Source organism: Mustela lutreola, chromosome 8 (genome assembly GCF_030435805.1).
Source record: "Mustela lutreola isolate mMusLut2 chromosome 8, mMusLut2.pri, whole genome shotgun sequence".
Classification (NCBI taxonomy): domain Eukaryota; kingdom Metazoa; phylum Chordata; class Mammalia; order Carnivora; family Mustelidae; genus Mustela; species Mustela lutreola.
Genome location: NC_081297.1, coordinates 120,331,573 through 120,344,011, shown reverse-complemented (window position 1 = coordinate 120,344,011; position 12,439 = coordinate 120,331,573). Strand labels below are relative to the sequence as shown.

General features: G+C 33.7%; 1 protein-coding gene across 2 annotated transcripts in view; it reads right to left on the bottom strand.

The window, feature by feature from the left end:
- Nucleotides 1-7,461: 7,461 nt before the first annotated feature.
- Nucleotides 7,462-12,439, bottom strand: part of TMTC3 (transmembrane O-mannosyltransferase targeting cadherins 3) — a 61,308-nt gene continuing 56,330 nt past the window's right edge. Inside the window, exons 14-15 of one of the 2 annotated variants that reach the window (XR_009356873.1) lie at nucleotides 11,430-12,414; nucleotides 7,462-9,735 (exon numbers count right to left, since the gene is read on the bottom strand). Coding sequence is in view for 1 of the 2 variants with exons in the window: in XM_059186479.1 (XP_059042462.1) it covers nucleotides 11,597-12,414 (818 nt within the window). In the remaining variant the exon portion in view is untranslated. Of the gene's footprint in view, nucleotides 12,415-12,439 lie in introns of both variants that reach the window. The other variant, XM_059186479.1, reaches the window with a different exon arrangement.

Genomic DNA, 12,439 nt, shown 5'->3' with positions numbered 1-12,439 from the left:
CAATTTTATCAGTCCCAATCTGTCTTTCATTAATGTCAGACTGACTTCAGGAAAACAGTATGTTGCTTTAAAAAAGTTTTTCTTGGATTACAAAGCATTGAAAGTTTAAATGCTTAAAAATTACGCGTCATGTTATACGCAAGTAATAAATCATTGAACACTACATCAAAAGCAAATGATGCACTATATGCCGGCTAATTGAACATAGACAAACTATGTGTCAGTGGGTTTTATTTAATTTCATGCGACAGGAAACTAAATCCAAAAAGGTTTAAGAATAAAAGGAAAGTAAGTGCTTCATGTATCTAAAAAAATCAATTATTTGATGGGTAAAGGAGAGTGGGAGGTACTGGTTTCCAGTTAATGGAATGAGTAAGTCACAGGGTTAAAAGGTACAGATGTAGTCAACTGTACTGTAATAGTATTGTGTAGTGATACATGGTGCCTATACTGGTGATGAGCACAGTATAAAGTATAGACTTGTTGAATCACTATGTTGTACACTTGATATTAATGCTGCATTGTGTGTCAACTATACTTCAATAAAAACTTTTAAAAATCCATTCTTTGGCTTCTACTACAATGTCAGTTGGACCTAGATTCTGTTTGATTCTGTTTATCATGCTCCTCTACTGTCAGATTTCATGCCTTCTCTTTGAGGTGGCTGTTCTATCTCCAGACATGAATTATTCCACAAATCCAAAGCGCGGGGGGGGGGGGGGAGATAGATAGATAGATTTGGGGAAGTTCCAGCACTTTACTAATTCTGATTATGTCACATACAAATTCCTGAACTTGGCTACAAATGATGCTGTAAGTCCAAAATATCTGCTCAGTGCACAGTCTTCTCAGTCAGACCTACCGCTAGTTAACTCCTTTTGGCCCAGAGAACTAATGCTAAATAAGTAGTAAGTTTAATAAATACCAAAACACCCAATACACATTTCCTTGCTAACCTGCCATTGTGGAAGAAATACAACATATAGTAGTTGCTAGTATGTAACTCATATCTTGTGTGACAGAGAAGGCAAAGACCTCAATCTAGAAGTGAAATGTTGTTCCTTGGTCAACAAGTCTGGTTGTTCTAACTCCACTCTCCACAAAGATCTTTCTTTCATTGTTGAGAAGAAAATGATTAATGACAAGTTAATAAACCACTCTTTTCCTGGTGGGGATAATGGGGAAAGAATGACTTCTTTCTTCTTGCACATAGGATTCCCTATCTACAAAACAGGGTATTTCTGATCCATCTATTCTTATTATAGGAAAATCTGAGATTTATGGATTTTGCTTATATCTCGTATTTGTTCATATACTTTGAATTATTAGTAAAGTTTGATGTAGGGTAAGGTGCATGGTTTTAGTAGGCCTGCTTTGATAATTCAGCTGACTAAGTAAACATGAGTGTTTTCCATGACCATAACTGAGATGAATAATATAATTCTTTATCAGTATACTTTGTTTAACCTCAAGTTCTGGAGCCTGATGATTATTCTCAGCTTTGAGCCTCTTGTCTGTATAGAATGAGATTTCACAAATAGTAAAATTTATTTAAACTTTTTTTTTTTTAAATTTTATTTATTTATTTGACAGACAGAGATCACAAGTAGGCAGAGAGGCAGGCAGAGAGAGAGAGAGGAGGAAGCAGGCTCCCTGCTGAGTAGAGAGCCCAATGCGGGGCTTGATCCCATGACTCTTGAGATCATGACCTGAGCTGAAGGCAGAGGCTTAAACCACTGAGCCACCCAGGTGCCCCTATTTAAACTTTTGGTATACTTTTAATCTATTTTCATTTGCTCTGCATCATCAGGTAGTAAACAAAGAGAGATATGAAGAATTTGTGTTTAAATCTGAAAATAACCCTTGAATTTCCTGTCTTCTAGAAATTGACTATGGCTACTATTTGGCTTTAATTATGTCCTCATAAAAAATATGTTGAAGTCCTAACTCCCAGTATCTCAGAATGTGACCTTATTTGCAATTAGGCCACTGCAGATATAATTAGTTAAGATGAGGTCATGAGAGAGTAGAGTGGGTCTTAAACCCAGTATTACTGGTCTCCTTATAAGAGGTGAGAAGAGACACACACAGAGAATGCTGTATGAATAAAGGCAGATTAAAATGATACATTTACAAGACAAAGAACATAAAAAGAATTGTTGACAACTGCCAGAAGCTGTAAAGTCATGGAACACATTCTCTTTTGAGTGCTCCCAGAAGGAACCAACACTGTTAATAGCCTGATTTTAGACTTCGAGCCTCCAGAATTATGAGACAATTAATTTGTTTTAAGCCATCCAGGTTTGTGGTACTTTCTTATTACAGTCCTAGGACATAAATACAGATACAGTGCACTGTCAATCACTTTAGTCTCGAGCTGGAATGGTTTTGTCTTTGTTTTTTAGGGTTTGTTTGTTTTTTGTATCTGTGCCCCTGGACTGCATATTCTCAATGGTAGTAATTCATCCCCTTCTCGGACAATGACTACTTAAATGGAAGTATGTGGGAGAGGCCTGAGATACTAGAATCTTTTATCAACATTCTTGCTAAATCTCACACCTCCGATTTTGCTTGAGTCAATGGTGGCCTGGGGTAAAAAACTTGGCTTTTCCAACCCTGTTATTATATTTGTAGCTATCTCAGATTTCAGACTGCAGGTGAAGAACCCTTATACAAAACAATATTCTCTGATTTGTTTTCAGATGGAACATATCCAACTTAAAACCTTTTTGTTCTTATTTGACCTTACTGAAGGCTCTACGAAGCTGAATTTTTCACCACAAATTCCCTTATCTCGTTGCCTTCTTCAGTACAAGACACACAATTTAACCAGTTATTTTGCTTACATTTAATCAAAACTGTTTTCAAGTCAGGGATTGAAAAGACCGACACTGCCCTTGATGAGCTTGGCCAGATTACATAAAAAGTACAGTTCCTTTCAGAAATTGGCACAACCATTCAAATTTGGCTCAAACTGATTCCCCTTTACTTTATTGTCTTTCCAGATGTAGCTTGACCAGGACTTTAATTAGAATAATACCTACTTGCCCTAATTTTTGGCCTCTCTGACCTGCCACTCTGTCCTGGCTCTTTTTTAAACAGGCTCTCTCCTTCTGGTGAGAAAATGGTTGCCACAATGTTAAACTTACATTCTTTCTCATTTAAGTCAATAAAGTGTTAGCAAAATCACAGGTCATTTCATTGGCTTTGATTTGGTTATTCTCATTCCCAAATGAATCACATTAGATGGATTAATACCAAGTGATTAATGGCTGGTCTGAGTCCTATGCTCTGTTCTCCACAATTCCAAAAACAAATGAGCTAATTATGAGGAAAGACTAAATGACCATTAGTAAAAGTGGAGTAAACTGAATATATAGACAGTCAGAAAATGTGCATTACAAATAGAATTAAAACATTTTTATTGATTTGTATTTGAAAAATACACAATGCCTACAGGAGAAAAAAAATCACTGGACCAGATAAAAAATTGCATTTGTATGTCCATCAACCAAACAATGGATAAAGACCATAGTATATACATATAATGTAATACTACTTGGTAACAAACTCTTGATGAATGAAACTAATTATTCTGAGTGTGTCTCAGTTTGGGGTGCTATAACTAAACGCCATAAATGGGTGGCTTAAACAATAGACATTTCTGATAGTTCTGGAGGCTGAGAAATCCAAGAAATGAAATACTGTCTCAGTGAGAACTAACTCTGGCATGCAGATGGCCATTTAATATGGAAGAGAGAGAAATCTCATCTCTCTTCTTCTTCTTACAAAACACTAATCCTGGGAGCCCCACTGTTACAACCTTATCTAAACCTAACCACCTCCAAGGGCTCCATCTCTGAATATCCTATTAAGGGTTAGGACTTCAGCATATGAATGGGGGGTGGGCACAAACATTTAGTCTATTGCAGATTGAAAAGCCAGACAAATAATGTATGATGCCATTATATAAAACTGTAGAAAAGGTAAATGATCTATAGAAGCAGAAAGCACATCGATGGTTTTAGGGACAGGGCTGGAAAGGAGTTGTGGGACTGGAAGGATTACAAAGGGCATGAGGAAACTTTGATAAGTGTATACGTACATTATCATGATTATAGTGATGGTTTCACAGGTATATGTATATATATATATGTCAAAATTTAACAAACTATACACTTTAAATATGAGCAGTTCCTTATGTCAATTATATCTCAATAAAGCTGTTTTAAAAATGTGCTATTGAACATTCTTCAGTTATTCTTTGTATTTGATAGTTGTCACCAAATTGTGATTGTAGAATTCTTTCACCTAATGGCCCAGACTGCATAAATTTTTAGTCTATTTTTTCCATTTCCTTAAATACATCTTCTAATATTATATTTTTGAAGTTTATTATATACATCTGGAAAAAGGCATATATCCTAAATTGTCCAATATTGAAACTATCTGTGCAAATATAACCCAGATAAAGAAAGGGAACAATACCAGAACAAAGATGCCCTCTCTCACATTCCTTTCCAATAAAGGTTGTATTTCCTTTCCTAGGGTAACAACTGTCCTGACTTATAATAGCCCAAATTCAGCCTGCCAGTTTTTGAGCTTCATATTAATAGAATTTTAACAGTTACATCTTTTGCGTTTGGCTTTAGACATTATATTTGTGAGATCCATCCATGTTTCTTCATGTAGTAGGGGCTCATGCATATTCATTATATATTCATAACATTTCATTGTATGACTATAACTATATCAAATATCTGTTTTTCATGAGTATTTTGAAGTTTTTTAAAAAAGATTTTATTTATTTGAAAGAAAGAGAGCATAAGCCAGGGGGGACGGGCAGAGGGAGAAGCAGACTCTCCACTGAGCAGGGAGCCCGATGAGGGGTCAATCCCAGGTCCCTGGGATCATGACCTAAGCCAAAAGCAGAGGCTTAACACCTGGAGTCCCAATTTCATGATTATTTTGATTACTTCAAGGTTTGGACTTAAACAATTAACCCTAAGAACATTCTTCTATCTTTTAGTGCACCTGTAGATGTACTTCTTTTACCAACACACCTCAGAGTGGAATTATTGGGCCATGAATATTTCTATCATCCTAAAAAGTTCCGTTGGTTTCCTTTGTTCCTGCAAAGATATCCATGATAGATTAGTCTGTTCTGGGAGTTCATATAAATGAAATCATATATACTCTTTTGTGTATGGATTCTTTTTGCTCAAAGGTACAATTTTAATTGCTGAACAGTATTTGCTTATTTTTAGGTTTTATCTTTGACATGTGTTTATGGTGGACATCTCCTCTGGGGCACCTGGATGGCTCAGTTGGTAAAGCATCTGCCTTCAGCTTAGGTCATGATCCCAGGATCTTAGGATGGAGCCCCACATTGGGTTCCCTGCTCATGGGGAACCTGTTTCTCTCTCTCCCTCTGCTGCTCCCCTTGCTTACACTGTCAAATAAATAAAATCTTTTAAAAAATGAGGGGCATCTTATTCTATTATTCCTTTTACTAGTATTCATCATTTATTTTCCCTTTGCTTTTGGCATGAATTGTTTTTTCATGTATTAAAATTGCTACCCCAGATTGCTTAAGACTTTTTGAACTTCTTTGACTTTTCTATTATATAAGTGTTTCATAGACTATTTTTTGGACCTTGTATTTATAAATCAAGGTAAATATTTTATAAAACCTAATGTAACTAAAACATAAAAGTAGAACTCTAAGAGCTTTTTTGTTAGGTTTTACTTATTTTACCTTCATTTTAACTACTGCTATATATTAGTCCTTTAATTTTTTAAAGGTTTTATTTACTTGACAGAGAGAGAGATTGAGAGGACAAGTGGGAGGAGGGACAAAAGAGAAGCAGACTCCCCACTGAGGGAGCCCGACGTGGCACTTGTCCCAGGATCAGTACGTTAGATATATTAAATGCGTTTTCAACTTACAGTATTTTCAACTTAAAATAGGTTATTGGTATGTAACCCCATTGTAAATCAACCAACATCTGGATATTCATGGCCCAGGAATTAATTTTACAGATATCACTATTGGGCATAAGTCTAATTCCGCTGACAAGTTTGATTACTCTGATTCCACTCTTCAAAGGCAGTTACCTGGCCTGCCAGTGCCTATCAAAAAACAGGACTCTGGTCAAAAGTGGCCTTGCAGTTACAAAGCCTTTCTCAATTCTTTGCTTAGATAGGCAGAATGATGGAAACTCTACATCTCTCAAATAACTCCCACTATACTGCCTGCAACTTACAAAGAAAGAGGTGCACTTGAATTAACTGTTGGAATGACTAATAAGATCCACTACCTATCATTTCTAGTTTAGTATTAATCAGTTGACTTTCCTAATATCAGAAACTAAAGCAATGGGGAAAGGAAGGAGTAAAGAAGACCGAGTTTTAACCATGAAAATCAGTAAGAAAAGGCAAACTAGAATGGTTTGGTGAGGAGTATTTTGCTTAAGGTAAAAATTGAAGTTATCAGGTTCTTTTTTTTTTTTTTTTTTAAGATTTTATTTATTTATTTGACAGAGAGAAATCACAAGTAGATGGAGAGGCAGGCAGAGAGAGAGGGAAGCAGGCTCCCCGCTGAGCAGAGAGCCCGATGTGGGACTCGATCCCAGGACTCTGGGATCATGACCTGAGCCGAAGGCAGCGGCTTAACCCACTGAGCCACCCAGGCGCCCAGAAGTTATCAGGTTCTTATAGAATAAAAATACTACTCGATGGGAAATATGCTGTCCATCCATATAGTCACAGAAATGTTAATCATGAAGAAAGTAGATTCCAAAGGACATGAATTTACCTGAGATCAAGTCTTCAGAGACTTTTAGGCATTAATATTTTATCTTATGCTATCGCTCTGATGGCAATGAACAGCAAAAGAACAAAGTACTATAATTTTAAGGTTTCTGAATTCTCATTTCTGCATTTAAAAATTTTATTTTATTTAATTTATAAATTTAGTATTTAACAAATAGATTTTATTTATATTATTTTATCTGTATACCAACTGGTTTAGATGGCTAAGGAACAAGCATTAATATTAAATATAATTTGTCTGCTATAAGACCATCACTGACATTATCTCTGCTAACACATATATAAAACCAATCAAATGCAACCCTAAGCCTTATGATTACATTAACGATTAACATCTATTATTTACTACATATCAAAGCCCTATGATTACATTAATAGTTAACAACTATCATTTATAGCAAGAACTATTTTAAGCAATTTAAGCATATTAATATATTTAATATAAATATATGTATTTTCCATTTGGATTTATTTAAACAAATCAATTTAGAAATGTAATAGAGTTAAACAAAACCTCTGACATGTAAACATACTACCATGGTTCTGAAACAGATGTTAACACCTGATAAAAGTTAATAATCACTTGTTAGGAAAGCTGCCCATTAATAAGGTCAGTCTTCAGAAAGATGAAAATAATTTTTTTTTAATGTTTTCCAATCTGACAATGAAATATCACCAAACCACAATCAAATAAAATAAAGACAACACTGAATAGATAGATCAGTACTATGGCTTGGTTATAGCGGCAAATTGTTTCGTTCTTGGTGCCACATGGAAAACAATAAGGCCAATTACATCAAATAAATCATGGCTTTTTGTTTATCACAATTTACTAAGTGATGTTAACTAAGGTTCTTGTCAAACATGTTTGGTAAAGGCTATTTACAATGCACGTGGTTGAGCATGCACTATTTATAGTTACAAAGATACCTGCCAGTTTATACAATAGGACACACACACACACACACATATGTATATATGTATACATATATATATAGAGAGAGTGTGTATGTGTGTGTATATATACAATACACATTATATATACAATATATATAATTTGTGTGTGTGTGTGTATACACAAGGAATTATAGGTTGAACAATTCCCCTAAGTTACACTAGTAAGGGTGGAACCAGGATTTGAATACAGGCAGATCCATAACTTGGACTCCTAATTATTTCACAATACTGACTTCTACTTATGTATGTAAAATTCCACGTTTGAATTTAATCATCTCGTTTTTTTTTTAGTTTCTGTCACTAAGGATTGAAAATGTATCACTGTTGGAACTAATTTAACACATGCCTTTCTCAGATGATTGCTAATAAAACTACACACCAGCTCTTCTGTCTTTAAGGAAGCAGTAATTTCTTGACACATTATTTTACTTTTGATTTGAACACTAAAAGGCAATTCAGGTGAAGGTTTTAAAAAGTATCAATTTTATACCGATTATTTAGAAATATTGTACACACAGAAATGACAATAATAAAAATGCATAAAATTTAAAACTATTTTCTTATAAACTCTTAACATGGATGGCTGACAGCTCCCAACAGACAAAATTTCGAACAAAGATACCAGGTATTTGGGGGGGGGGGGTTATTTTTAAATACCATTTAGTCATGCAAACAATTAGGCTTTTAAAAAAATAAATATGACAAATATATGGATTTCTGAAGTAGAAACTGACATACAAATCTATATATTTTCGTAGAAGTTTTCATTAAAGATCTTCAAATTAGTATTCGGTAACATGAAGTTGAGAGCTCAAAATAGATGTAATGAAAAGGCATGAGGTTTTATTAGAATTGTGTAATTCACATACTAAATATTTACATAAAAGTAAACATAAAATTGCAAACATAATTGTTTTATCCTCTGAGTCATTAGCTTCATGAAATTACTTACTGGGATAATTACAAGATAAAATTCCCAAGTATGAATGTTAATAAGGAAATACATATAGGAGCAACAGGAGAAAAACTTAATTCTTCCTTCTGAGAAGTAGTGAAAAAGTAACATAATTGCCCCTTGGGGATTGTCAAAGCTTTCCCAGAACTCCTAGGGAATAGATTCTTTTGTAAACAGTGAGACCTAAAACTACATCCCTTTACCAGCACACAAACCTGTGATATGCTTTCTTTCCAAACATTCAAATGCTCACAACTCTGAACTGTAGGTAGCAAGCTGGGTTAAAATATCCCTACCATCCATTTCCCCAAAAAGGCAATTCCAAAGATGGGGGAAAATCTATTACCTTTTTTCACTTGAACAGCTTGAATAAAATTCTACTATGAGTTTAAAGAAAATAATCAATCTCACATAAACAAGGTTGATGGTACTTAAGATGAAATAAATACTAGTTATCAGAAGAGCATATTCATTAGAATATCAAAACTTAACTGGGTTATGACACTAATTTAAAAAGTTAGTGCAGGAGAGATAAGAGGATTTCCTTGAACTAATTTAGAGCAGTGATTATTAACCCTGACTATAAATTAGGATCACTCTGAAAACTTCAAGAAAATGGAGGCATAGCTCCCTTCCTAAGAAATTCAGATTAAATTGTTGTTGGTGGGGTCCATATTAAAGAGTCCTCCAGATGATTCTAATATGAAGTGAGGGTTGGAAAAATTACTAATTACTAAATTACTAATCAGGGTGGATTTGATTTAAATAAATTATTTAAAATTCAAATATGAGCACTTCCTACATGATAGGCATTGTTCTAAGCGCAAATAAAGAGGAATTCTTTTTCCTATAAAAATCATTGGGTAACAATATATTTTTAAACTTTTGAATAGTTACATAATTTTATTAAAATATTACTCAAAGCTCTTATTACCATCTTCTGCCACAAAAGATTCCCTTCTGCTTTTCTGACTTATCTTCACTTGATACTGTAACAGAAGAGATCAAACTCAGAAATTTTTTCTCAAGATACATGGACAGAACACAAAATTAACATAGATTTTGTTTTTCAAGTCATAGTAAATATGAGGTATTCTCCATCTTATATCTGGAGTTGCAAAGCCATAATTTAAAAACTGAAACTGGATATTGCTTTAATGCTGAACAGAATCTCTAAATCAAAAATGAACTACGATTGGTGTCAGTGCTTGATATAAACTGCCTAAAAAATAAATTTATGACACAACCTCAGGGAACCTAGTAAGAGTGGGTCTTTAATGTAGACCAAGTTTGCTTGTGACCTATTTATAAAATATTTCTTTATAAAAACTTACAGTAATAGGATTTTTGAAATATATATATTTAGAAATTAGTTTTCTCAGTTTTTGAAATTCTACATAATTAGAAATTAGTTACTACCTCAGGATGATAGCTTGAGCTTTAACAGTTTAAATTAAAGCCAACTTATTAGGTATTATAAAATTCATCTGAAATGTACTTTAACTCAAGAAAAAATCAGATATAAATTAATAAATTTGATTTATGTCTTCAACTTAACAGTTTTCAGATTTAAATTTGCTAAAACCAACTGACTATTAAACCCATACAAGGCTAAGTACTTTTCATAGCTAGATAGCAGGCCAAAATGATGAAATTTTGGTTAAATTGTAATAGATGCATATATAAGAAAATGCAATAGCAATTTGTTTTCCATAGCTGATGGAATTTAAACAGTTTTAAAATTTTTATGAAAGCTCAGTAGTCAAAATAAATATTTAATAAAAATATACACCATAGGAAGATAACAAGAACTTAGTGTTTAAAAATAAACTTTGTCATATTGTTTTTCCTTCAGTTAAATAGAACACAATTTAGTTGCTTAAGGTATCTAAGAATGATTAAGGTGTGTTTTTGGAACAATTAAAATTCAAATAACACTAGAGGGATAAGACCAAGATGAATGAGAAAATATGTTTCAACTCAAAGGTTTAAAGTTACAGTTACTGGGACATTTTCAGTATGACTAAGATCCTAATAAACATGAACAATTTGGGGAGTAAAAACTCAAGGATAGTCATGATTATGTGGTTCATGCTGTGAAACTCTTAGTATGTAAAAAAATACAGAGTATATATGAGCACCATTAGAAATGTGCGGGTATGTATATGTATAAAATTTTACCTGATTAAAAACTGCATTTCAGAGTAAAATTAAGGACAAAGCACACAACTATGAAAATACATTCTTAAGCTAATATGTCACTGGACTTATTTTAAATAAGTTTCATCTGGCATTCCTTCTAAAAATCAACATAAGAATACAACATAAAGGAAGCCAGTATTCTTTTATGGTGTGAAGTCCCTCAGTTAAACAGAAATTACCAAAGAAAAAAGAATGTGTTCAATAAGAGTTTTCAATCCATAATCAGATTCCAACAGAAGGTAATGAAGTCAACTAATAAATGTCAATTCATAGAATAAACCAGCATATGTTAAATTTGCCCACAAGGGACTATCATTCACACTTCAGATTATTTTTAATTGCGAGTAGTCAAGATTACTCTACAGAAGAAATCTTCCTTCCTTCCTTCCATATAAAAGATACAAATCTGCAAACTGTAATTTAGTATTTCTGCCATAGTCACCAAAACTCAGAAAACTGTCACATCTTATACAATACATACCCTGGGGTAAGATAGGTGTTTAATGAAAATCGCATTTTGATTGTATGTAGAGGCAGCTCATGACAGACTGTTACGTGTATACTTGCTATTTTTCAATGCTCCCAGAATAAGCAATCACGTAAGATAGACTGAAGTTCTTTGAGGACATTGTGACACAATAAATAATACTATTCACCATTTAAAATACGTTCAATCTCTTCTAGTCTTTTTAAAGCAGCAACTCTTTTCTTCTCAATTTCTTTGATTTCCTTTGTTGTTTTGTGGGGGGTCTCTTTGTCTGTATTTTTTCCTAATAGTTTGTTGGATTTAGATTGACTTTTATTATCACTCGGTTTTATGATCTGTGTAGATCTAGGTTCACTTTTTACATCTTCTTGTACATTTTCAGTTGGAATTTTGTCTCCTTCTACACCTGAAGTCTTACCAGCTGGGGATATTGGCTGTTCTGCAAAACTAGATGAGGAAATTTTATCCCTGACTATATTCAAATGGCGCTGAATATATTCTTCATGTGGTGCTAATGCCAATGTTTCAACCAGGCATCTTTCAGCTTTTAATAAGTCCTTCTCTTCAAAATAAACAACACAAAGATTGTGTTTTCCTTGCACATTGCTTGGATCCATTTCCAAAATCTTTTCAAAACATTTTTTTGCTCCAAGTATATCTTTCTTTTGATTCATCAGAATGTCTCCCTTTAAAATAAGACCCTTGATATGATCAGGATAGTGTCTGAGTAACTCTTCCAGAATTGGCAAAGCCATTAATTCCTTTGCTGTCTGAGAATACAGGAGAGCCAGATTAAACAAAGCACTTCTGAAATCGGCTTGTAATTTTATGGCTTTCTTCATCCACATTTCGGCTTCACTGTCCTTTTTGTCATCCATGGCAAGCATTCCCAGATTGAAATAACCATTAGCATCTTGTGGCTCTTCATTTATATAGCTTAGAAGTCGTTTTCTAGCTTCTGGTCTGAGTTTAACCTCACCTAAGAATAATTTTTTTAAAAAGAA